Source organism: Leptodactylus fuscus, chromosome 4, assembly GCF_031893055.1.
Source record: "Leptodactylus fuscus isolate aLepFus1 chromosome 4, aLepFus1.hap2, whole genome shotgun sequence".
NCBI lineage: Eukaryota > Metazoa > Chordata > Amphibia > Anura > Leptodactylidae > Leptodactylus > Leptodactylus fuscus.
In genome coordinates, this window is record NC_134268.1 from 165,426,745 (window position 1) to 165,453,071 (window position 26,327).

At 42.2% G+C, this 26,327-nt stretch overlaps 1 protein-coding gene across 2 annotated transcripts in view; it reads left to right on the plus strand.

Annotated features, from left to right (window-relative positions):
* The window catches only part of OSBPL10 (oxysterol binding protein like 10), a 270,349-nt gene that overhangs the window by 230,267 nt on the left and 13,755 nt on the right, over positions 1–26,327 (plus strand). For both annotated transcript variants that reach the window (XM_075271327.1, XM_075271328.1), the window contains 2 exons: positions 4,582–5,062; positions 25,540–25,726. In XM_075271327.1, coding sequence (XP_075127428.1) covers positions 4,582–5,062; positions 25,540–25,726 — 668 coding nt within the window. The remainder of the gene's footprint in view (positions 1–4,581; positions 5,063–25,539; positions 25,727–26,327) is intronic.

Consider the following 26,327-nt stretch of genomic DNA (forward strand, 5'->3'; position numbering starts at 1 on the left):
CAGCCTTGCATTTGAGTAGCATGTATAATAAATTGCTTCTACAATTGTTTCTACAAGATTATATAGTGATCACATACATAGCAATTTGTTGTCAGTGAAATTCTAATAACCTCATTACATTGTGCTGTAAGGAGCGGAACTGGAGGGGGTTCAAAAATGGTGCCTGTCTATATCTGACACTTGGCAAACTGACAGACCCAGTCTATGGCATTCAGTCATCATCGCTGGTCTTCCTTGTTGGCCCGTACCTTCATAAGTTAGCACTATTCTCATCTCTGTCTTAGTTTGTCTGATCTTACATTCTTGTCTTTTCGCTTTTCTTTCCATCAGCTCTTTTTCTTTACTTTTTACCTCTCCCCTCCCCGTTTTGTCCTTCCCTCCACCCATCCCCATTTTATTCCCGCTTTCATACAGACTATAGTTGAGATTTATCAAGAACAGCGTATACTATGCCGGTCTCGATATCCCCTGCCCCACCGAAGGAGGTACATGCCTGGCCAAAAATAAAGCGAATCTTCTTGTTGTCTGTGCACCTAGGATGAAATCTATATTAGTTTCTAGCTGATGTAGATTTCAGTCCTCATTTACACCAGAAAACTGATAAAACTTCTGGTGAGGTTGATAGAGCCGCCCTCAGCACGCCCACATCACAATCCCTTTATGCCAAATGGCAAAGGTGGCATACATGGATTTGTGTAAATGGCATTTGCAAAGTTGTTAAATTTTCTGCTGGCTTTCTGGTGTACGTGGATGTTAAATCACCACCTATGTCTATTGCTGGACATATATTTATTTAAAACTAGAAAAATCTGAGAATTTGTGCCCAGCATGTTATTTGTGCTTTCAATAAAGTGGGATGAATGTTTCTGATGTGGACGTGAGTGGTTTGTTATTTCCCCCCTTTTATATGACTGTGCTTATTCGACTAACACTTCTTGCTGACCTTACTCGGCTTGGGTGGATTTTCCTCCTGTTTTCAGGTTATATATAAACTTTCATTTTGTGTCTTTGCTTAAAAAAAAATAATAAAATAAATAAAATAAAAAATGTAAAGATTGATTTTATTTTTTCAATCAAAATATGTCTATACTTATGTCTGATTATTTTTTCCTTTAAACATAGTCCTCCAAATCCCCTTTCTCCATGGATGAATCAAAGTTTTGTGTGTTTTGTCTACTTGCAGCCTAATGGACTGACTTACTTTTGTTATGAAGGTCAATGTTTATATAGTAAATGTAAATAGTGAATTTAGTAAGCTCCTTTGGCTCCCACTAGTGGTGGCTGCAGGCAGTCTGAATTTTATCACTCATCTCTATATAAGACATTTGTACTTAAAAATGACATGGGGCAGTACTACTAATACGGTTTAATATATAGGGAATATAAGCAAAGACCTGATAGTATGAGGATATGCAAAATTTATTATAGTGGATGATAAATTTGGGACATTTTGCTACACATGCCAGGTACTTTTCTTTACATTTTACCATCTATTGTTTGGCTTACTTTAGACCAGGGGTCTCAAACTCGCGGGCCGCATGCGGCCCGGCGAACAATTTTGTGCGGCCCGCAGACTAATCCACGCCAAGCCTAGTATGTTCCATTTAGTGGTGACCGCCGCTACGCTACATAAAAATGGCCGGCTGTAGCACAGCGGCGGGAGAATGTGCCGGACCTTGAGCCCGCCCCCTGTAGCCTAGTAACGGATTGGCCAATCCAGCCGCAGCTCTTTTCCTCATGCGTCATTGATGTCCTGACACTGAGCGCGGCGGCTGGATTTTAGCAGCGGAGGCCAGACCTGCAGTGACAAGGTAAGTGCCAATTTTACAAACCCCAAAAAACTGCTTTTATTGTCCCCTATTTTGCCCCCAAATCTTTCAATTACTACAACTCCCAGCAGCTCCAGATGCCCTGCACCGTGCACTACAACTCCCAGCAGCTCCAGGGCATCTGGAGCTGCTGGGAGTTGTAGTGCACCCACCCTATATAGATAATGTCCCACACTATTGTTATGCTGGTGCCCTTTTCTAGAGCTCCAGCAATTGTTTGTAGACCTAGTGCGGCCCGCCGACTGGCTGGGATCTTGCTCTGCGGCCCACATGCTGAATTGAGTTTGAGACCCCTGCTTTAGACCAATTTTTTTTAATGTAGATTGTGAGGCCCATATAGGGATCACAATGTATTTTTTTCCTATCAGTATGTCTTTGTAGTATGGGAGGAAATTCATGCAAACACAGGGAGAACATACAAATTCCTTGTAGATGTAGATTCGAACCCTGCTACACTGCTGTAAGGCTGCAGTGGTAACCACTGAGCCACCATGTTGCCCGTACTTTAGACCAATTTTAATGCACACCCTCTCTTCCTCTTAAGAAGGACCTTTCACCACCTCCACCATTTCTTAGCATTTGTTAATAGGTGCCAATCCACTGATTTTGGCACAATTAGAAATTTTTCTATAGCAATTAATGCTGTTAGTTTTGGTGCCTCATCTACTATTTAGGCTCTGTACTGTCAGGAGGGTGGCGTCAGGCAGGAGCAGACAAGGGGTGTCATTCTGAACTCTGACACTAGCTGCCTCTGATTGGAGCTCTACATCATACCCCCTGCCTGACACCGCCCTTCTGACACAGCTTGAATAGCCCATCAGGAACCAAAACTAACTGCATTTGTTACTTGGGAATGGTGAGGGCTAGAGAAAAAATTCCAACTGTGCTGGAATTAGGTGAGCAGTGCCTATTAAAAGATTATAAAGACTTGAATTGGTAAAGGTGGTGAAACATCTTTTTTAACCACTGAATTTTTTTAAGTAAAAAATATCTAAAACACATAATAAATATAACACAAGGCATATATTCCAGTTTTTGGCACAAACTGAATCAGAATCCTGCTGCATTTAGCTTACTAAATCTTCCCATAGTATTAAAAGACATACATTCTCTTTAAAGCAGCTTCTGGCGCTCTCTAGTTAAAGCATACTGGACTGTTTGACAAGATCTCCAAGCAGAAAAGTGAATCTAAGGCTCATGCACATGAATGTGTGTTTTGTCAGTGTGCTAGCCATTAAAGCCACTGCTAGCACACTGACAATGTACACTGACTGACTATTTTCTATGGCCCCATACATACACCTGTGTATTTTTACAGGTCCATGAATCAGGGGGGAGATCTCAGAACAGGCCTTATTCCTGTCCATTTTGGAGCCCTGGTTCACTGCTGGAAATGAATGGATCCATGGAGGGCACTGACAGCACATGGGTATCATCCCTGTGCCATCCATGCTGTTTTTTCATGAACCCATATATGCACATGCGCTTGTGTGCATGTATACTAAATTTGAAAACATTAGGAAAAACAATATTTTTAGACCTGAAGTTCAATCGGTTATGGGCTAAGGCCCCATATTGTGGAAATGCAGATTTTTGTGTTGCAGACTTAACTTTTTTTTTTTTTTTTGAGCCAAAGACAAGAGAGGATTGAACAGAAGGGAGAAGTATAAGAACCTCATTTATAGTTCTCATTCCTTTTGTAGCCATTTTAAGCTCTGGTTCAGAAAATGCAACAAAATCTGCAACAAAATAGCTGTTTCCATGAAGTGGGGCCTTAGCCATATATAGTGCTTTCAAAGTCTGTTATGTGTTTGATAGACACAGGTTTTGCCTCTGGGACCGCCCGTATCTCTGAAATAAGTAGCTCACTGTTCTATGCTTTATCCATAATTTCCATTCACTTCTATGGCTGTTACAAAAACAGATTACAGAATTAGGCTGTTTTCGTTAGCTCAACCATTGAGGACAACCTTTTCAGAGAGGTTGTAGCCAGGTAACAGCTGGCACATGGAGGTTGAGGAGGTGGGGTAGAAATTAGAGATGAGCGAACACTCAGCCGATCCGAACAGCACGCTCCCATAGAAATGAATGGAAGCACCTGTGACGCCGGACGCCGGCAAAGTCAGCGTCACAGGTGCTTCCATTCATTTCTATGGGTGCGTGCTGTTCGGATCGTCTGATCCGAACAGTGTTCGCTCATCTCTAGTAGAAATGGAACTTGCACCTATCAGAGATATATCCTGGTGATATGCCATAAATATCTTTAGTGGAAAAATTATTTAAGTGATTCATGTTTAGTATATACAATATCTCCTGATCCTCAATAAAAAAAAAATTAAGTGAGCTGAGACTTATGGACTCCGGAGGTCATTCAGTAAAAACTGTTTGTGTACAAATGAAGAGTAAAATAATGAATTATGTACCACGAAATAATACAGATGAAGGTCACGGCTGTATACAGGTCATGTACCAATTATATCTTATCAATCCAAAGCAAACTTTCTTTAGCCAAACCCATAGGCAATATAGACAATGCAACATTTATAAACAACAAAGGTGTTGTTATGTGGCAATGCTTTTCTATTAATAGTATTTTTCCATTAATAGTGTGTATATCATTGCACAAAGCTGCTGATAAATTAGAAGGCATATCAGTTCACAGATCTGAGATGTAATACTGCACTTATATAACAATAATAATGCTATCATACATAATTACTAAAGCTCCTTATTTTCTCTGTTTTCATAACAGGTAGTACTACCCACCTTTATTTTAGAGAAAAGATCCCTGCTGGAAATGTACGCCAACTTCATGGCACATCCAGATCTGTTTTTGTGCATTGCGGCTGGGACAACCCCCGAGGAGCGAATGATCAGTTTTGTGGAATATTACTTGACAGCCTTCCATGAAGGTCGTAAAGGAGCAGTTGCCAAGAAGCCCTATAACCCAATTATAGGAGAAAGATTTCACTGCAGTTGGGATGTTCCCAAAAATAAAGTGAAACCTTGTAGAACTCACTGTGCCTCTGTACAAGCCAAAGAAACGAACACAGCCCAGGGATCTGAAAATGAATCCTACAAAGTGCGTTTTGTGGCCGAGCAAGTATCTCATCACCCCCCTGTATCTTGTTTTTACTGTGAATGCAAAGAGAAGATGATGTGCGTAAATACTCATATATGGACCAAAAGCAAATTTCTTGGAATGTCTGTAGGTGTTTCAATGGTCGGAGAAGGTATGTACCATGATCATATAAAGTAACGTACTGCTTGACAATGACACAGACTTGGAACTTCCAAGTGGATATGAGTAGAAAGGATTGCCTTAGACAAAGCCTACATGATTATGTAGAAAAACTATGTTCAAATTTTACTGCTCTTGTCCATGCGAACCTGCGTTTGGTGATTCCGTCCCCCATTCCGCATGCAAGCAGGATCTTTCTCTCTCTGTATTTTTTTTGGTGGATCCCATTATAGTCTATGGGATTCGTGAATAACCGCTTTTTAAGCAGGTTAGGTTTCTGTTTCTGGGTCCCCAAGTGGACCCGAAGAACGTAAACCCCCACACTATTGTGTAACTAGCGTCACCAAGTTTTACCAGTTTTTAGGTAATCTTACAGGCATTTTTACCCAGCTGTTGGCTCATTAGTATTCACTGAATAGTGACTTTATCTTAGTGCAGTGAATACTAATGAGGAGATTGCCTGGAGATCCCTCTGACAGCTTAAAGTTTATTTTATTAGGTGCAAGACAGGGATTGAACTGAGGATATGATGCATCAATAGCCCAAGTAAGAGGTGTAATGATGGGTTAGTGGTATTAACTGTAGAGATGTAATCTGTTATTGTAATCTTGCCTGTCTTGTCTGTGATGTACATGAGCTGACTGCTACAAAGAAAACCCTTAAAGGGGTTGTCCCATCTCAAGGATCCTATCTATACTGATAGCTTATGTAAATTGAAGCTTTTTCCTATGTATATTGCTTTAGAAATTCTGCTTTGTTTGCCTGCTATGTGAATTTATTCCCCCCATTGTTTACACACTGTTACCATAACCACAGACCTATAGGACAAGTGACATCACTCACTCACTGCTCTTGCCTCAGGGCAATCTGTTCAGATAATTGAGTTATCTGATAAATCCAAGTCAGTTATCTCTCTATGTAAATACACAGATAAGACTTTGTTTGTTCTTTACAATAATCTACATATTATCTGACCTGCAGAAGCTTCTGTGTCTGTTCAGCAAGAGGGAGGAAGGGGGAGAGAAATTCAGGAAGTGAGAAGCAGACACTGCAAGCAGCCTGGCTGAAAGGCTGACATGGGAGAACCCTTTTAAAGAATTGAGTAGTGTGAGCTATTCTTAGATTTAGTGGTCAGAGAGAAAATTGCACAATGTTGTACTTATTGTTTTAAATACAGATAATGACATGGATTTTTAAAAAATTATTTTTGCAATATCTTAACTCCATTTTCTTACATGATTTTAGCTACCTAAGTGTGGTTGAGTGCAGTACAAAAAAAAGAAGAGAAGACATTCATATAAAAAAAAAAAGGAATTGTGTTATTGCCAGCGGTGGCTGCCCGAATAATTTTACTTGTGTCTAACTCTCATTTAGAAAATTTAATGTTAATATTTAATGCATGGTGTTCTTAAATGTCTTTAGTCTTCTATATGAATACAGTAACATAAATCAGAGTAATGTGTATGCACAGCAACCCTCTCCCTCTATGCGAGTAGTGTCACCGATCACAATAGTGCTATGCTATAATGCACAGTCCCTCGAAAAAAGACAAATGCCCCCTCCAAAGTGCATTGCATTTACGTCTTGTTTGAATTCTGAGGATCACATAAGAATGAGTGAGGTTGGGATAGGGGCTCAGTATTCTCACAGTCAGTATATTTTCTGCCTTATCTCCGTAAACATGTTTCTTATTTTCGGTCTTGAATGTCTTCGAGGTGTGAAGGTTTACCACTACTACGAGAGCTATTTCTACACCAATTAACCCTTCACAGTGTTATTAGGTTACGAAGACGTTCTCCTTTAAACAAAGCGCTGGCATTATTTCAGTAATCCGACTGTGTTTTGTTATAATCTGCTTTGAAACAATTCATTCTCTCACATTAATATTAAGGATCTCGTAGCTCTTGATCCTCTAGATGTCATTACATTTAATTTCTCTCTGTTAAAATGAGTTTTATTGGAATCTCGCTTTGAACTCTAAATCGATGAAACTCTAAGTCAATGGAATATAGTTTCAAAGGAAAGATCGCTATGGGCCATATACACTATGTGTGTCCTGTAGAGTAAGGTGCCTCAGTGAGTAGGACAGGCAAAGTCAACGCTTATTAACCCTTAATGGTTCAAATGACCGGCCACTCCCTAGTTATTCTGGGGAAAAAAACCCGAAGTGGCTAAAAAGTAAAAGAAACCTATATTCTGCTAGCCTGTGTACCCCCGCTGCTCTACTTCCATTGCTGTGCCTTAGAATGGAGTGGTGTATGCCACTAGCTGTGTCCATTCGCTCCTCTCTCATAGACTGTGGTTACTGTAGGCATCAGCACTACCTTAGACTGAGCTCACATTTGTTTTAGGAATTTTGGAAAAACAGAATTCAAGCTGTGATGGAGTTGTCACACCAAGAATGTCCAACAGAAACCACTGACTTGTGATGAAGTCCGCTGTGTTCCATTATATTGTCTACCATCTTACCGGAACTAATAGGACTGAGTGATAGATACTCCAAAGAAAAAGTGAACAGGGCTTTAATTACTTGGTGAGAAAAGAATGTCAGTGCACAATACAACTATTCAGCCCTAACGTCATATTATAATCACACTGTCCAGTTGCTTTAAAGGACAGGCAAAGAGAGACTTGATAAATGTGCACTGTCCGAGACACAAGCCCCTTCAATGGGATAAAGAAAGCACAGCTCTCACCAATCGTAAGGTCTGCTCGTTATTGCATCAATGAATAGCTGCTAGTCCACTGATTGTGGAACATTTTCTCTAGCCCATACCATTCCTGACTGACCAATGCTGTTGGTTTTGGTGCCTCAGATGTGCTTGATGTGCTAATTAAGTTCTGTACTGTCAGGAGGGCGGTGTCATCCAGGTACTGGCAAGTGCTGCGATTCTGAGATCTGAAACCATCCGTCTCTGATTGGAGCTCTGAATCACGCCCCCCTGCCTGACACCGCCCTTCTGACATTACAGAACTTAATTAACACATCAGGCATCAAAACTACCTGCACTTGTTCCTCAGAAATGGTGAGGGCTAGTGAGAAAATTCTAACTGTGCTGGAATCAGTGGAGCAGCACCTATTAATAGATGCCACTGTAGGAACTAGAATTGGTGGAGGTGATGAAAAAATCTTCTTTAACTTATGTCCGTTTCACAGTCTGCTCCCCTTTATGTACCATGCAAGTCTTGATTAAAAATATATCACATTGCCCCTCAATTTTAAGGAAAAGAATCCCATAATATTACATATACAAAGATGCGCCTGACTATAAGATGCACACAAGATTTAGACCTCCTGGGTGATCAAAAGAATTGAAAGGGGCAATGTAACTAACTTTGGTGTAATCTTGTGCCTTGATTTTGGTATTGTAGGGTAGGTGAGGGTCAGACCATTAAACCATTAGGTGCTAATGTTCCAATCTTCAAAATCAATTCTAATTCCTTCATCAGAAGCATCTTATGTCTATCGCCCCTATGTGGCTACCACTTCACATGTACTACCCCAGTAGGATTGAGCCGATCTTGACTTTTCAGGATCGATTTTAAAATCTGATTTCTGATCATTTTTCATTCAAACCGATCTCGATCCCAATTCTGATACGAATGCAAGTCAATGGGATTTTTTTTATTAATCAGAGATCGGATTTTAAAAGCAATCCTATTCACTATACAGCACGGAATCTAACAATTAAACGCTTTAATTGTTAGAATCCACGCTGTGTAGTGAATCACTAAGTAGCCAGAGGATTTTTTTTTAATCCTCTGGCTACTTAGTCCCCCCTGGTGTCCACTTACCTGTAGAGATGGCTGCTCCGGTGTTCTTCTTCGCCTCGCTGCCACTCCACGCTGCTCTTCTCGCCTCGCTGCCCCCTGCGTCCCATGTTAGGAGAGTGTGGATGGGTTAGGAGAGTGTGGGCGGGTACTGGGAGGGAAGACGTCACATCTCCCCACCCTGTACCCGCCCACACTCTCCTAAGCCACAAGCCCCGCCTTCCTATCTCTTTAAACACTAACCTGGGAGGCGGGGCAGCGAGGCGAGAAGTGCAGCATGGAGCGGGAGCGAGGCGAAGAAGAACACCGGGACCGGAGCAGCCATCTCTGGAGGTAAGTAGCTACTAGAGATGTTACTTTAGTCTCCCATTAGAATGAATGGAGGCAGCCGGGGGTTAAGGCTGTGTGCCGGCTGCTTGCATTGATTCCTATGGAACCGCAGCGGAGCTTTCACACTGAGTATACACTATATACTCAGTATGAAGGCTAAGCTAAGCAAAGCATTGTGGGAAATACTACCGATCTCGATTCCACCTAAAAAGATAGTGTTCGGAATTCCGATCGCGATCGTGAAATTTTCTTGATCGTCGATCGCAATCCGATCTTTTCCGAACACGATCGCTCAACCCTACTGTCTAGTAATAAAATTGTTAGCTCAAATCACATGGCCACATGGCTCAAGTCCTTGACCACAATGGAATTCCTTTTGAGATGCTAACAGTGATTGTAATTTATCTTGTATAGGTAGTGTTGACCCCCACCCTCCAATATATTCTATTCGAGGGCAATGTGATGTTGAATTATCAATCAGGTTTTTTATAGTTGAGTACATAATAGGGTGGAGCTGATCTGTAGTCTTAGTTGGCTTAGTAATTTTGATGCTTTTTTGGCATGCAGCCTCACATGACCCATGCTCTTTTTCTATTTTTCCTACAAAATCTCCCCCATTAGGTACAATAAATATACCCTTGCCTCCTTGAAATTTTCTATATAACAGGAATTCATATTATATTTTCCTTTAATCACTTTTTTATATTTATAAATTTTTTTATATTCTTTTCTGTTTGTGTTCTACATTTCCCAAAAAATTTTGGGGCAGGGATTGTGCCTGAGCTGTAAACAGCATAGATTTTCTTTACAGCAAATCCATGGACATAAGAAAATGTAAGAGTTTATATATATATATATATATATATATATATATATATATATATATATATATATATATGGAAAGTGACTTATTACCTTTTGCAGGACTGTATTGGGGCGTCCTCATTGGCTTTTATCAATGGTGTGATCTGGTATAATGTGCCTCTAGCTAGATAATAGAAATTTTGTCCTTCACAGATTAAAAATGATAGCTATTTATATACGTGACTATTCTTTTCCATGGCACCACACATCATGATACTAAACAGGGATTATATTATTGATCTAAACTTAATGAACAGGAAAATTCATCAAACAGGATATATTATGTTCACAATATATAGAAAGCAGACAAAGCCCTAAGGTAGAGCCCTTTAAAATATCTGTGTACCGTCATGTAGCCTGGTACATAAAATCCCTTCTGGACCGGGATTGTTTTATCATTAAAGAGAGTTCTTCTGTGTGTTGTTCTAATTTAGATTTATTACCTCTTTGGACTTTGGGAAAAAGTAGTTTTTCTGAAAATGCACAAATGGCAATTTAGGTAAGTGACTAAACACAACAATTAGGGAGAACGGCTTGGGAAATGAGAAATTGTGCAGATTTTCTACCTTTGGTAAATTAACGCTACAGGGTTTTATGGTTACATGTCTACGATTCTGCATTTATACAGAGGCTGAAAGTAACAGCTTGGAGTTATTTAGACATTAAACATTTGCCGTAAAAAAATATGTAAAGGCAGCGATCTTTTTAGAAAATTGATTGTTTTTATCTATTGGATTTGTGCTGTTTGTAACCATCCAAAAGGTCGATTTTTTTTTTTTTTTTTATAGGACCAAAAAAGAAGAAAAAAAAACTCTAGTGCTAAATAATCTAAACAGACTCAAAATGAAGGCAAAAAATTACACTAAGAAATAATGGTGGTAATGATATTATGTCAGCTAGATGATGACAACCTTGAGCGTTAATGTCATGTGACATTTCAGTATACGCCGCCAGGTATTTGTGTATGAGGAATAACTACTAGCACTACTTTTCTCTCCGCATGATTTGTGCGCACACCGCACGGAAAACATACGGCCCCCATTATAGTCTATGGGGTCCATGTGGTTTCTTAGCTAACCACTTTTTAATGCGTTCGGTATTCCGTTCAGAGGGGTCCCCAGGTGAACTTCCCGAACAGAATACCGAACGCAGATGTGAACACAGGCCTTAGCTGGTGGGTGGAAACTGAGCCATATACTGCTGACAGTAAGTAGTGAAGAATCTGCTCCCTATATTCCTCTCTCATTCTAAAACCACCCCAGGAACATGCAGAACATATATGTAATAGTTAGAGATGAGCGAACACTAAAATGTTCGAGGTTCGAAATTCGATTCGAACAGCCGCTCACTGTTCGAGTGTTCGAATGGGTTTCGAACCCCATTATAGTCTATGGGGAACATAAACTCGTTAAGGGGGAAACCCAAATTCGTGTCTGGAGGGTCACCAAGTCCACTATGACACCCCAGGAAATGATACCAACACCCTGGAATGACACTGGGACAGCAGGGGAAGCATGTCTGGGGGCATAAAAGTCACTTTATTTCATGGAAATCCCTGTCAGTTTGCGATTTTCGCAAGCTAACTTTTCCCCATAGAAATGCATTGGCCAGTGCTGATTGGCCAGAGTACGGAACTCGACCAATCAGCGCTGGCTCTGCTGGAGGAGGCGGAGTCTAAGATAGCTCCACACCAGTCTCCATTCAGGTCCGACCTTAGACTCCGCCTCCTCCGGCAGAGCCAGCGCTGATTGGCCGAAGGCTGGCCAATGCATTCCTATGCGAATGCAGACTTAGCAGTGCTGAGTCAGTTTTGCTCAACTACACATCTGATGCACACTCGGCACTGCTACATCAGATGTAGCAATCTGATGTAGCAGAGCCGAGGGTGCACTAGAACCCCTGTGCAAACTCAGTTCACGCTAATAGAATGCATTGGCCAGCGCTGATTGGCCAATGCATTCTATTAGCCCGATGAAGTAGAGCTGAATGTGTGTGCTAAGCACACACATTCAGCACTGCTTCATCAAGCCAATACAATGCATTAGCCAGTGCTGATTGGCCAGAGTACGGAATTCGGCCAATCAGCGCTGGCTCTGCTGGAGGAGGCGGAGTCTAAGATCGCTCCACACCAGTCTCCATTCAGGTCCGACCTTAGACTCCGCCTCCTCCGGCAGAGCCAGCGCTGATTGGCCGAAGGCTGGCCAATGCATTCCTATGCGAATGCAGACTTAGCAGTGCTGAGTCAGTTTTGCTCAACTACACATCTGATGCACACTCGGCACTGCTACATCAGATGTAGCAATCTGATGTAGCAGAGCCGAGGGTGCACTAGAACCCCTGTGCAAACTCAGTTCACGCTAATAGAATGCATTGGCCAGCGCTGATTGGCCAATGCATTCTATTAGCCCGATGAAGTAGAGCTGAATGTGTGTGCTAAGCACACACATTCAGCTCTGCTTCATCAAGCCAATACAATGCATTAGCCAGTGCTGATTGGCCAGAGTACGGAATTCGGCCAATCAGCGCTGGCCAATGCATTCTATTAGCCCGATGAAGTAGAGCTGAATGTGTGTGCTAAGCACACACATTCAGCACTGCTTCATCAAGCCAATACAATGCATTAGCCAGTGCTGATTGGCCAGAGTACGGAATTCGGCCAATCAGCGCTGGCTCTGCTGGAGGAGGCGGAGTCTAAGATCGCTCCACACCAGTCTCCATTCAGGTCCGACCTTAGACTCCGCCTCCTCCGGCAGAGCCAGCGCTGATTGGCCGAAGGCTGGCCAATGCATTCCTATGCGAATGCAGACTTAGCAGTGCTGAGTCAGTTTTGCTCAACTACACATCTGATGCACACTCGGCACTGCTACATCAGATGTAGCAATCTGATGTAGCAGAGCCGAGGGTGCACTAGAACCCCTGTGCAAACTCAGTTCACGCTAATAGAATGCATTGGCCAGCGCTGATTGGCCAATGCATTCTATTAGCCCGATGAAGTAGAGCTGAATGTGTGTGCTAAGCACACACATTCAGCACTGCTTCATCAAGCCAATACAATGCATTAGCCAGTGCTGATTGGCCAGAGTACGGAATTCGGCCAATCAGCGCTGGCTCTGCTGGAGGAGGCGGAGTCTAAGGTCGGACCTGAATGGAGACTGGTGTGGAGCGATCTTAGACTCCGCCTCCTCCAGCAGAGCCAGCGCTGATTGGCCGAATTCCGTACTCTGGCCAATCAGCGCTGGCCAATGCATTCTATTAGCCCGATGAAGTAGAGCTGAATGTGTGTGCTAAGCACACACATTCAGCACTGCTTCATCACGCCAATACAATGCATTAGCCAGTGCTGATTGGCCAGAGTACGGAATTCGGCCAATCAGCGCTGGCTCTGCTGGAGGAGGCGGAGTCTAAGATCGCTCCACACCAGTCTCCATTCAGGTCCGACCTTAGACTCCGCCTCCTCCGGCAGAGCCAGCGCTGATTGGCCGAAGGCTGGCCAATGCATTCCTATGCGAATGCAGACTTAGCAGTGCTGAGTCAGTTTTGCTCAACTACACATCTGATGCACACTCGGCACTGCTACATCAGATGTAGCAATCTGATGTAGCAGAGCCGAGGGTGCACTAGAACCCCTGTGCAAACTCAGTTCACGCTAATAGAATGCATTGGCCAGCGCTGATTGGCCAATGCATTCTATTAGCCCGATGAAGTAGAGCTGAATGTGTGTGCTAAGCACACACATTCAGCACTGCTTCATCAAGCCAATACAATGCATTAGCCAGTGCTGATTGGCCAGAGTACGGAATTCGGCCAATCAGTGCTGGCCAATGCATTCTATTAGCCCGATGAAGTAGAGCTGAATGTGTGTGCTAAGCACACACATTCAGCACTGCTTCATCAAGCCAATACAATGCATTAGCCAGTGCTGATTGGCCAGAGTACGGAATTCGGCCAATCAGCGCTGGCTCTGCTGGAGGAGGCGGAGTCTAAGGTCGGACCTGAATGGAGACTGGTGTGGAGCGATCTTAGACTCCGCCTCCTCCAGCAGAGCCAGCGCTGATTGGCCGAATTCCGTACTCTGGCCAATCAGCACTGGCTAATGCATTGTATTGGCGTGATGAAGCAGTGCTGAATGTGTGTGCTTAGCACACACATTCAGCTCTACTTCATCGGGCTAATAGAATGCATTGGCCAGCGCTGATTGGCCGAATTCCGTACTCTGGCCAATCAGTGCTGGCCAATGCATTCTATTAGCTTGATGAAGCAGAGTGTGCACAAGGGTTCAAGCGCACCCTCGGCTCTGATGTAGCAGAGCCGAGGCTGCACAAGGGTTCAAGCGCACCCTCGGCTCTGATGTAGGAGAGCCGAGGGTGCACTTGAACCCTTGTGCACCCTCAGCTCTGCTACATCAGAGCCGAGGGTGCGCTTGAACCCTTGTGCACACTCTGCTTCATCAAGCTAATAGAATGCATTGGCCAGCGCTGATTGGCCAATGTATTCTATTAGCCTGATGAAGTAGAGCTGAATGTGTGTGCTAAGCACACACATTCAGCTCTACTTCATCGGGCTAATAGAATGCATTGGCCAGCGCTGATTGGCCAGAGTACGGAACTCGACCAATCAGCGCTGGCTCTGCTGGAGGAGGCGGAGTCTAAGATCGCTCCACACCAGTCTCCATTCAGGTCCGACCTTAGACTCCGCCTCCTCCAGCAGAGCCAGCGCTGATTGGCCGAATTCCGTACTCTGGCCAATCAGCACTGGCTAATGCATTGTATTGGCGTGATGAAGCAGTGCTGAATGTGTGTGCTTAGCACACACATTCAGCTCTACTTCATCGGGCTAATAGAATGCATTGGCCAATCAGCGCTGGCCAATGCATTCTATTAGCGTGAACTGAGTTTGCACAGGGGTTCTAGTGCACCCTCGGCTCTGCTACATCAGATTGCTACATCTGATGTAGCAGTGCCGAGTGTGCATCAGATGTGTAGTTGAGCAAAACTGACTCAGCACTGCTAAGTCTCTGCATTCGCATAGGAATGCATTGGCCAGCCTTCGGCCAATCAGCGCTGGCTCTGCCGGAGGAGGCGGAGTCTAAGGTCGGACCTGAATGGAGACTGGTGTGGAGCGATCTTAGACTCCGCCTCCTCCAGCAGAGCCAGCGCTGATTGGTCGAGTTCCGTACTCTGGCCAATCAGCGCTGGCCAATGCATTCTATTAGCCCGATGAAGTAGAGCTGAATGTGTGTGCTTAGCACACACATTCAGCTCTACTTCATCAGGCTAATAGAATACATTGGCCAATCAGCGCTGGCCAATGCATTCTATTAGCTTGATGAAGCAGAGTGTGCACAAGGGTTCAAGCGCACCCTCGGCTCTGATGTAGCAGAGCTGAGGGTGCACAAGGGTTCAAGTGCACCCTCGGCTCTCCTACATCAGAGCCGAGGGTGCGCTTGAACCCTTGTGCAGCCTCGGCTCTGCTACATCAGAGCCGAGGGTGCGCTTGAACCCTTGTGCACACTCTGCTTCATCAAGCTAATAGAATGCATTGGCCAGCACTGATTGGCCAGAGTACGGAATTCGGCCAATCAGCGCTGGCCAATGCATCCCTTTGGGAAAAAGTTTATCTCACAAAAATCACAATTACACACCCGATAGAGCCCCAAAAAGTTATTTTTAATAACATTCCCCCCTAAATAAAGGTTATCCCTAGCTATCCCTGCCTGTACAGCTATCCCTGTCTCATAGTCACAAAGTTCACATTCTCATATGACCCGGATTTGAAATCCACTATTCGTCTAAAATGGAGGTCACCTGATTTCGGCAGCCAATGACTTTTTCCAATTTTTTTCAATGCCCCCAGTGTCGTAGTTCCTGTCCCACCTCCCCTGCGCTGTTATTGGTGCAAAAAAGGCGCCAGGGAAGGTGGGAGGGGAATCGAATTTTGGCGCACTTTACCACGTGGTGTTCGATTCGATTCGAACATGGCGAACACCCTGATATCCGATCGAACATGTGTTCGATAGAACACTGTTCGCTCATCTCTAGTAATAGTACTATATCAATGTGCGCAAAGCAGTTCTGGTGAGATGTAAGCTTGTTATTTTGCTGTATTAGCTTTTGACTGTGCTTGTATCTCTCCAATCTCATTCAGTTTCTGCTCACTCTCCCATATTAAGGGCCCCTTCACACGGCATAAGCGCTCGGCTCATTCCAAGCCGTACACGCGAGCGCTTCTAAACACTTCCCATTCACTTCAATGGGAGCGCTGAATGGGAAGTGTTTAGAAGCGCTCGCGTGTACGGCTCAGAATGAGCCAAGCGCTTATGCCGTGTGAATGGGCCCTAAGACTTATACAGATACCTCTGAGGGCCTTAGTCCAGCATGCTAGCAAGACATATTAAAAGGGATTGTCCAGTGTCAGCAAATAAACATTTTGTTCGTACATTGATTTTCTAGATCTCTGCTTGCTGTGATTCTGTTTTGCTTTCCATTGGATCAGTCCATGGTCATGTGATGGACACATAAGTACATGTTCTAGTCACAGCACAGTGATCAGAGCCCTGTCTTGTGGTGATCTAGTCACAGCACAGTGATCAGAGCCCTGTCTTGTGGTGATCTAGTCACAGCACAGTGATCAGAGCCCTGTCTTGTGGTGATCTAGTCACAACACAGTGATCAGAGCCCTGTCTTGTGGTGATCTAGTCACAACACAGTGATCAGAGCCCTGTCTTGTGGTGATCTAGTCACAGCACAGTGATCAGAGCTCTGTTTTGTGGTGATCTAGTCACAGCAAAGTGATCAGAGCCCTGTCTTGTGGTGATCTAGTCACAGCACAGTGATCAGAGCCCTGTCTTGTGGTGATCTAGTCACAGCACAGTGATCAGAGCCCTGTCTTGTGGTGATCTAGTCACAGCACAGTGATCAGAGCCCTGTCTTGTGGTGATCTAGTCACAACACAGTGATCAGAGCCCTGTCTTGTGGTGATCTAGTCACAGCACAGTGATCAGAGCTCTGTTTTGTGGTGATCTAGTCACAGCAAAGTGATCAGAGCCCTGTCTTGTGGTGATCTAGTCACAGCACAGTGATCAGAGCCCTGTTTTGTACCAGATCACATAATCACAGTCTGATTTTTATCCACTAGAAGCAAACAATGGATGACAGCAAGCCGAGATCTAGAAGTCCACGAGAAATTGATAAAGAAAGTATATTGGAAAATTGTATAACTTTTCATTATACAAGCAATGAAATGTATTCACTGAACATGGGCATTCCCTTTAAGCAGAGCTTTTAGAGTGAATATCACTTTAGGAGGGAATGGAGAGCAGGAAAAATGCTTGATAAATGGAGAAATTACACATTTTCTAATATTTGCCCATACTGTTAGTTTATGTGATATGGTTTGAGAATTGTGTTAAAGAGAAAGATCCTTTTAAGCCTACGGCTCCATGTTGGGGGCTGCACAATTTTTCCTGCAGCATTTTTCACAGTGAGTTCAGAGGTTTCCTCTGCAGACTTTCTGCTTCAATTATACCTATAGGGAAACCGCCAGTGCTCCTATAGCTATAAATGACAAGCTACGATTTCCAAATCCACTACCACTAGAATCCTTTCCACTTTGCAGTGACTTATACACTGCATTTTTGTCCATGGCATTTCCTTAACATGGGGCCTTATAGCGATGCTGCCAAATATGGGGTTTGGGTACGACTATAGAGAAAGGGACTCTGTTGTTTTCAGATTTTTTGGTAAAGTAGCCCTATCCGGGAGTATACATGCCTCTAAAGTGTATAAGTCACCTTCTATAGGTATAATGCGATATACAATATTCACTTAGGTGGAACTTAAGTGCAACTTACCATATGGGTCTTTCTTGGAACACTTTAGCTGATTTTTTGTATCTTTTTATTATTACACTCAAGTGTGTCTATTGCTTTTTTAACCCAAAAGTACCTTCTTATGGTATGTAAATCCTATTAATATTCTGCTTACAAGAGCACGCCATCCATAGCAATATATCAAGCCCAGCTGTCTATAAACTTCCTTCTGTGCATTTACTCAGATTAAACTCGGTGCTTAGAGCAGCAATCCAGAGCACACCAGACACCAATAAACTGCTGCTCCTGCCATAATAAGCCAATGCGGCTAATTCTGCAGTACACTGAGGTGCCTTAATGCTACATCTGTTAAAGGCCCACATATTGAGATGGGGTGGTGTATTTTGGCCTTTCACAGCCACAGGTAGCTTCTCATCTAGATAGTCATTCTTCTGTTACATCATAGTCCAATCCCTCAGTGTATATTTAGTCAGCAGACTGCTGTGATCTGTTCATTACGTCCATCTGCTTGCATCTCCGCCATCAGATCCGTCTCCTGAAGTTTGTTTGCACTTGTGCTTTTCAAGGACACGCGTGTCACATTGGCGCTGGGACTCGGGCAATAGTACTAATTGGATTAATTATTGATTGCAATCCCTGCACCTGAATGCATACATTTTCTGCTATGGCTGACATCTATGCATCTAAGTCTCCGTCTGAAGAGTCCCCCACCTCTATTGTTTGCTAAATAATTTATACAGAACATAATCTTTAAGCAGCTGCTGTGAAACTATACACGGGAGTGTAGAAAAGCAGCCACGCTTAAATGAGGAAATGAGTTTGTTTTATGATCACTTTGCCTCTCTCTGTGACTCCCCATCTCTCCGCTCTTTACATTGCTTGCCATGCTGTGGCTGCTGAGCATCTTGCCTGTAGGCTTCTTGAAGTACTTACAGGCCTGTCATCCTGTTGCCCAGTGAGCGTTGATGGGTTTTTCTTAACTCCATGAAGCTGACGTCTCCCATTGTGCTTGCTGGAGAACATGGTTTTCTTCTTCTCCCTTATAACATACAGTGTTGTCAGTCCTCCTAATGATAAATTGGATGTGCCTTGTGAACAATCATGATCTCTTTGTCGTCGCTATTGTGTTTATCTAGAAGAACAAAACTTATTGAATCCGTCAGAGTTGTGTACGTGCCCGGTTCATTCTGCTGTTCTTATCACAGAAACTGCATAAACTATACCGTAGTTCTTGCTGAACAATGTAAGCTCTTTGTTCTATCTTTGCCTATGTAAAATCTTCTGCTTTACTTTGTGGAAATAAGAAACTGGCATTGTACGCTAGGTTCACGCTAACGTTCTGCTCTCTAAGCCAGCCTGCTTCAAAATCAGTTGCCCACGGACCCATAGACCATAATGAGGTCTGTCAGGTTTCCAGGTCCTCTTTGATTGAAAAACCGCGGCGGAAACGCATCATGGTTTTTCTCGCACCACTTTTCACTGAAAGTCCGTAGAATCTTCCTCTGCAGACTTTCTGCTTCTATTATACCTATACAGAACATAGCAGCCTTTCCATGGGTATATTTGACAACATTTATTGAAATCGCAGGATGCCGCTGTGGCTTTTTTTCTGCAATGTGTGGATGGGATTAGCGAATATCCCATCTTCTTTGCAGGTACATGACGCCCTGGCCTAAAAACATTTGTGTTTTTCACTGCTTCTCTGCTCTGTTTTGCATCTTTGCTTCCCTCCACCTATATAACTATGCTGTAAACGTTTCATATTTAAAATTAAAATTGTGTTTTTCAAAAATGCTTTTTTTTTTTTTTTTTTTTTTTTTTTTTTTTGCAGTGTGGGGATGAGATGAAATAAAATCTTCACTTGGCTGGGAATGTACAACACAGCTTTGGTTTCTGCACAAAATGTGCCAGGTTTACTCAAAGTGGAGCCTTAGCCTAAAGGGGTATTGCCATCTTGGACATTTAGAGCTTATCCACATCTGTGGAACCTTCACTTATCTAGAGAACGGAGATCCCCTGACCATCACCTAGCTACCACTATGGTTGGAGAAGTGGCTGAGCATGTATGGTTATCTCCATTCACCTCTATAGGAGTGATCAACATGAAGCTTTGTGCTTTTTTTGGAAATCCCATAAAATTGTACAAAGTGAGATGTACATGCACATTTCCAGTTACAGTGGCCATGAGACTGGATCGTAGTGGGTCACCAAGATGAGATTCACATCTACCAGACACTTATGGGATCTCTTGTGAACATGCCAGAGATGACAATACTCCGTTACCTACTTGGTACTCTTCCACCATAGTAAAAAATGAATGACGAATCCTGTCCTGCAACTTATGTGAAAGAGGGATAGTAAAGAGCTGGGCCCTATCAAAAAAAAAAAAGGTAGGGTGATTCAACATGACTGCACCGGTAGGGGACTTATTCAGATTTTGCTGTAATGTTCAGTTCTCCTTTATGTAAACCCCTTAATAATATAATATGGTTGCCTTCAGTGTAACATGTGCTCACAGTCTACTTTGCTTCATGCGACCGGGCAGATGTCTGCAGCAGCTGCCTGTCGGGTAGGAAGTAATATCAGTAAGCGAGTTGCAGTTTTCTAGGAAAACAGGGCTCTGTAGGGGCCTTGTGTTTGCTTTTTACATGGTAAAGTGCTATAGAAAGCAGAAATAGATTCTAATCATTATGGTGCCGGCAGGTCCCCTTAAGAAATCAGAATTCCCTCTATACAGAGTAACAGCACTGGATCCGGCCCTTAAAATAATGTTTATTTTATGCTTCTAATGGAACTGACTGCACAATAAAGCTAAGTACCTGGATCACAGTTTATTCAACAAGCTTATTCACCGGCTACATGTAAATGTTTTGGAGTCTTACAAGTGGACCTTTCCGCCGTACTTATTGAATTTCACGAGTAAGCGAACAAGAGGGCACTTTCAGAGTATTAGGCAAGTCCTGACCAATTCAGGTCACTTCAGCTATGTCATGGAGTGTTAAATCACAAAGTGAAGCCAGAGAAGGAAGTATACAGTGTCTAAGAAAAACGGGGTAATGTTCTAAGACACCCAAATTGTGTAATGTTATGTGGCTGCAGAATTCTCCCATTATCTCATACTGCAATGCTTCCTCTCCACTATCCTTTGATAAAAAAAATAATAAAAAAATTGGGATTTTGACTTTACAGAAAATGAGCTTTTACGGAAGAAAATGAATAATTTAACCTTGAATTGTTTTGGTCGGAAAAATGTTGTTTGGATATCTATCCACGTAATAGTAAGTCTCTGTTGTGGCCTAGAGAGCGCAGTTTCATATGGACGACCCTCCTGTATGATGTCTGTATTCTGTAGTAGGTTGTTTTCATGAGACAGACCATTTCACCCAATATAGTTATTGGACTATATATACGCTGCTGTCAAGAATTCTTGTGGCTCCTATTTTGGGTGAATTATTTGGGCTAAGTTGTTATGGGCACCGTAGGCCTGAAGGTCTGGTAGCTAAAGGTATCCGTGCCGTGCACCGTCAATATATAACCAACAGCTATTCTTTTCCTCCACTTCCCTTAGTACACATGCATGCTTGACTCAGCTCGGCTGAGCATACATGTATTATTTTCAGAGGGGAGAGGAGAGTAAACTTCTGCCAACACCCATGGCAGCAGCTTATAAATCAAAAAAATTCAAGAATGAGCAATGAAATCCAACATACCCTTTCTTTTTTCCTATAATATCCACAGTCAGAGGAAAGATGGCACATTGGCTGGGTTGGAGTGACTTAGCTCTTATGTGCATGCGTATAATAAAAGTCTACTGTATGTTAAAATTACTATATTCCAATGACCATGGATCTGTCATAGAGATTCATCTATACCCATTTTCCATTCCACTTAAAAAAAAGTACTGGAGTTGCATATATGCGGTAAAATGAAAAGTTTTTACAAATTTTGTTACAATTTTCCAGTATATTTTTTTGTATCAATTCTCTGCGGTTTTCAAGATCTCTGTTTGCTGTAACTCATTGTTTATTCCTTTGGATAGAAATCAGTCCATGGTCATGTGATGGACAGTCCATGTCATGTGACGGACAGTCCATGGTCATGTGACAGACACATAAGTGCATGGCTCGGTACAGTCACAGCTCAGTAATCAGAGCTCTGTATTTTAAATTGATACAGAAATGATATTAGGATATTGTAGAACTTTTCATTTCATAAACAAAAACATTTATTTGTTGAAACTCCTAAAAAGTATTTTTAATATAATGTACTTTTAGACATTAAAAGTCTGTTCTACCTAGGGAAGACTAGATGTTTGTAAAACAGAATATACTATTGTTCCCCAATCCTCTGGCTGGTATTATTAATAGAGCCATGACAGCTATGACAGATCTGTTTTCAAACAAATTTGCGCAGATCCCATTGGCTTATTATGGGGTCCATCGGGTTTCCATCAATGTTCCAGTACTTTTGACTTCTAGAATATCACTGCAGACTGCTGATCTTGCTGTCAGAAGTGCTGTGTCTCTTGATTGAGAGCAAATAATGGCAATGTGAACAGAGCCTTGGAGCGGTGTATGCCAGATGCCTGTAAATCAAAGTATTACCTAGCCTTTCCTAAATGTGGAGGAAGGCATGGCCTCTTTTGCCTATGGACTTTAAATTATCAACTTGATTTACTGGGATGGAAACTTGTTTGGTTTCTAAAATATATTAGAACATTGAACCGTAAATGAAAAACAATTTTTCTTTAATGTCAAATTTATTTAAGGCACAAAGTATCAAATGTATTTGTTCCCTTGGGCTTTAACTATTATGCATGTCCTGTCAGAAAAATAATACATTTACTGTCACAGCCGAGAACCTTGTTCAGTGTGCTGTGAAAACTTTGTGGAGACGAGATAAACTCCATTAGTCTAATCGCTACTGATCACTTTCACAGCACAGAGAAATGTGCAACCAACATGTCTGTGCATTTCTAAGAAGTTTGGCTTTTATGTATGTGTAGGTCTTATTTTATGTACATATGTTCATAGCACATATCAAGCTTTCTAAGATTCTGTAAATATCCTTTAACTTTAGACACTTTCGTTTTAAGGGGACCTCAGCAATGAACTGTAATCTTTGGTAGAATCCAGCAAATGTTCAAATTCCCCACAGCACCCCCGCAGGAGAACTAAATAGTTACACAATTCAGTGCTCTTTTCTGTTCATATCTGTCGGGTGTTAGGCTAAACCTCCACTTTCTCTATTTTTCCAAAGCCAAGCTCCAACTCCTGCACCAACTCTGACCCTTTCAAAAATAGAAGATTGAAGTAGTAAAGCTCCTCTAATTCCCAAAAAAAGCCAGTGATTGAATTCTTCTGAAAGCATATATGTAACAAACTATGCATCTAATTATTTGTACAATGTTGATAAGTGTATAATATTTTATTTTCAAGTATTTAATCATTTTATTTTGGAGCTGGAGTCAGAGTTGGTGCTTTTTTCTGACTCCAACCAAAATTGGCCCAGACTCCGACTCTGACTGTACAGCTCTGGCTCTTTCTAGACACTCTACCCTGGTTAATATATGAGAATGGGGAGGAGGGGAATCAAACCATTGTTTCAATTTATTTTAATATTGAAGGAGATATTGTAAAATTTCATGGTAACTAAATTATAGTTTTATTGCTTTTATTTTTAGGATTTTTCTGTTTTATGAAAATGTTTAAAGGGATTCTACCATTAAAAACTTTTTTTTCTCGTACATACGACAGAATATCCTTAAGAAAGGCTATTCTTCTCCTACCTTTAGATGCCTTCTCTGTCCCGCTGTTTAGTTAAAATCCTGTTTTTCACCAAATGCAAATGAGTTCTCTCACTGCACTGGGGGCGTCCCCAATGCTGCGAGAGAACTCTCCAGCGCCGCCTCAATCATCTTCAGGAACAAGGTCTTCAAGCGTCTTCTTCCGGGGGTTGGCTTCAAACTTCTAGGCCTAGGGAAAAGCCAACTGCACATGCCTGCCGGCCACAAGAAAATGTCTGCTTACACAGTATTGTAAGCGGCCATTTTCTTGTGGCTGGTGGGCATGCACAGTCGGCGTTGCCCTAGGTCCGAGGCCTAGAAGTTTGAAGCCAACCCCCGGAAGAAGACGCATGAAGACCTTGTTCCTGAAGAAGATGAAGGCGGTGCTGGAGAGTTCTCTCGCAGCATTGCGAACGCTCCCAGTACTGTTTGAGTGCTGGGGCCCTCCCCCAGTGATTTTAACCAAACAGCGGGACGGAGAAGACCTCTAAAGGTAGGAGTAGAATAGCCTTTCTTAAGGCTATTCCATTCTGTTAACAAGAAAAAAAGGTTTTTAATGGTAGAATTCCTTTAAAAAATTACTTTACAATGTGTCACAAAGACATAGTCTTTTACAAGGCAACATACACTTTCCTTAATACTTTCCCTGGCATTAACTTTTTACATCAGCAGTCCTAAAGGTTTGTCCAGAGGTTTAGGAAAACTCTTTATGAATTGGTATAAAATAAAAAATAAGTATTACACATTAAATCCCATTCCCCAGCCTCTCTGGCTATACTGCCAGTCATGGAAGGTTTGTTCAGCTACAAAGTACTCATTTCATTTATTCATTCCATATCATGACTTTTTTACACCAATATTTCAAAGACATTGTCTAGGATTTTAGGAAACTTGTGTAAGGCTAAGGCCCCACGTGGCGAGCCGCAGCCAAAAAACGCTGCAGAAAAGTCCACGGCGGAAATGCATTTTGTTTTTTCTTCTCAGCATTTTTTCACATAAAGTCCATAAAGTCTTTCTATATGGAGAGTTTACCTACATGGAAAACATCAGCATTTCTGTAGGTATAATTTACATGCTACGATATACAAAATCGCTAGCATTTTTGAAATCGCAGCATTTCCGCTACAGATTTTTTTTCTACAATGTGTGGATGGAATGAGACAGAATCTCATCCACTTTGCTGGTAATGTAAAATGCAGAATTTTTGCAACGTGGGGACTCCGCCTCCCAGTGATTGGTTTATGGGACTATGTAACGTTATCAATGCTGGACAGCCAGAGACCATTTGAACAGTAGGGGATTTTTTTTTTAAATACCATTTCTTAAAACTCTGCAATGACCAATATTTTTTTAGTTTAGTTTTGGTTGCTCTGACAACCGGATGTATCAGATAGCAAATATAAATGATTAAAAATTGCGAGCAACACAGTGTCTGGATAATACAGGGGTGAGCCAGTCACAGGTTAACCCCTTAAACCTAACCCATGACCCAAGATCTAACAGTGGTAAATGAATACCTGGGTAGTAATAATAATAATAATAATAATTATTATTATTATTATTATTATTATTATTATTATGTGACCATTTTGCAATTGGAGCCATTTCCTGCTTAACAAATGTAACTTGTCTGTACCGTTATACCTTATATAGTAAATTCTTCTACAATACAATACATTCACATCACTAGGAAAGGCTCTGGTAGAATCTGTAGTAATCTTGCACTAGCACTTACCAATGGCTCGTCCTCTGAGAACACAACATAACACTTGTACTACAAAAAAATGGGGTCATTGATTAATTTAATGCCATTATAACAACAATACATTTTTCTAAGTATATTGTACATCTAACTGTATGTTCCTTGGTGTGCTTTTCTTAAATCACTCAGGAGTACTCAAGCTGATGGAGTATGGAGAGGAATATGTATTTACTCTTCCCAGTGCCTATGCTCGATCTATACTCACTGTTCCCTGGGTGGAATTAGGAGGTAAAGTCAATATTTTGTGTGCCAAGACAGGATATGCCGCCACCGTTACATTCCACACCAAGCCTTTCTATGGAGGAAAAGTGCACAGGTATGAGAAGGAATTTTATGATGCAGCTATTAAACACATTAGAAATTATTATTAAAGATTTGATAGAGATTCTCGTGACCTTTAATTTCAGGCCCCAGAAATACCACCCGGACTAGGGAACCTGTCAGCACAATTTTAGTACCCAACCCAAGCACAATACCTGAGAGGGCACATCCTGTATTCTGCAACAGTGTCCTTATAAAGTTTGAATGATCCTGCCATCCTATAGACAATAATTTTTATTCAATATTCAAGTAGCCAAGGAAGCCAAACTCTGCATGCCCCCTCTGCTGTAATCTATGCCCCTTTCACTTTTCTGATATCTTCTCAATGGCCTCAATTTACTACAAATTTTAATCCACCTCCGCTCATCACTGCATATGCGCTGAGGGTGTTCTGTGATGTAACCATGCTCAACACTCCGGGAGAGTCCCAGTTTCATTTTCTTCCTCACAGGCACACATGCTCCATGTCTTCTGCCATGAGGCTTGGGAGCGATTAGCATGGCTACGTTATTGAACACATTCGGCGCATGCGCCATGTTGAGCTGAGGTCTGAAAATATGATTTCAAAAGGGGTTACATTAGGGCCATTATGGTGA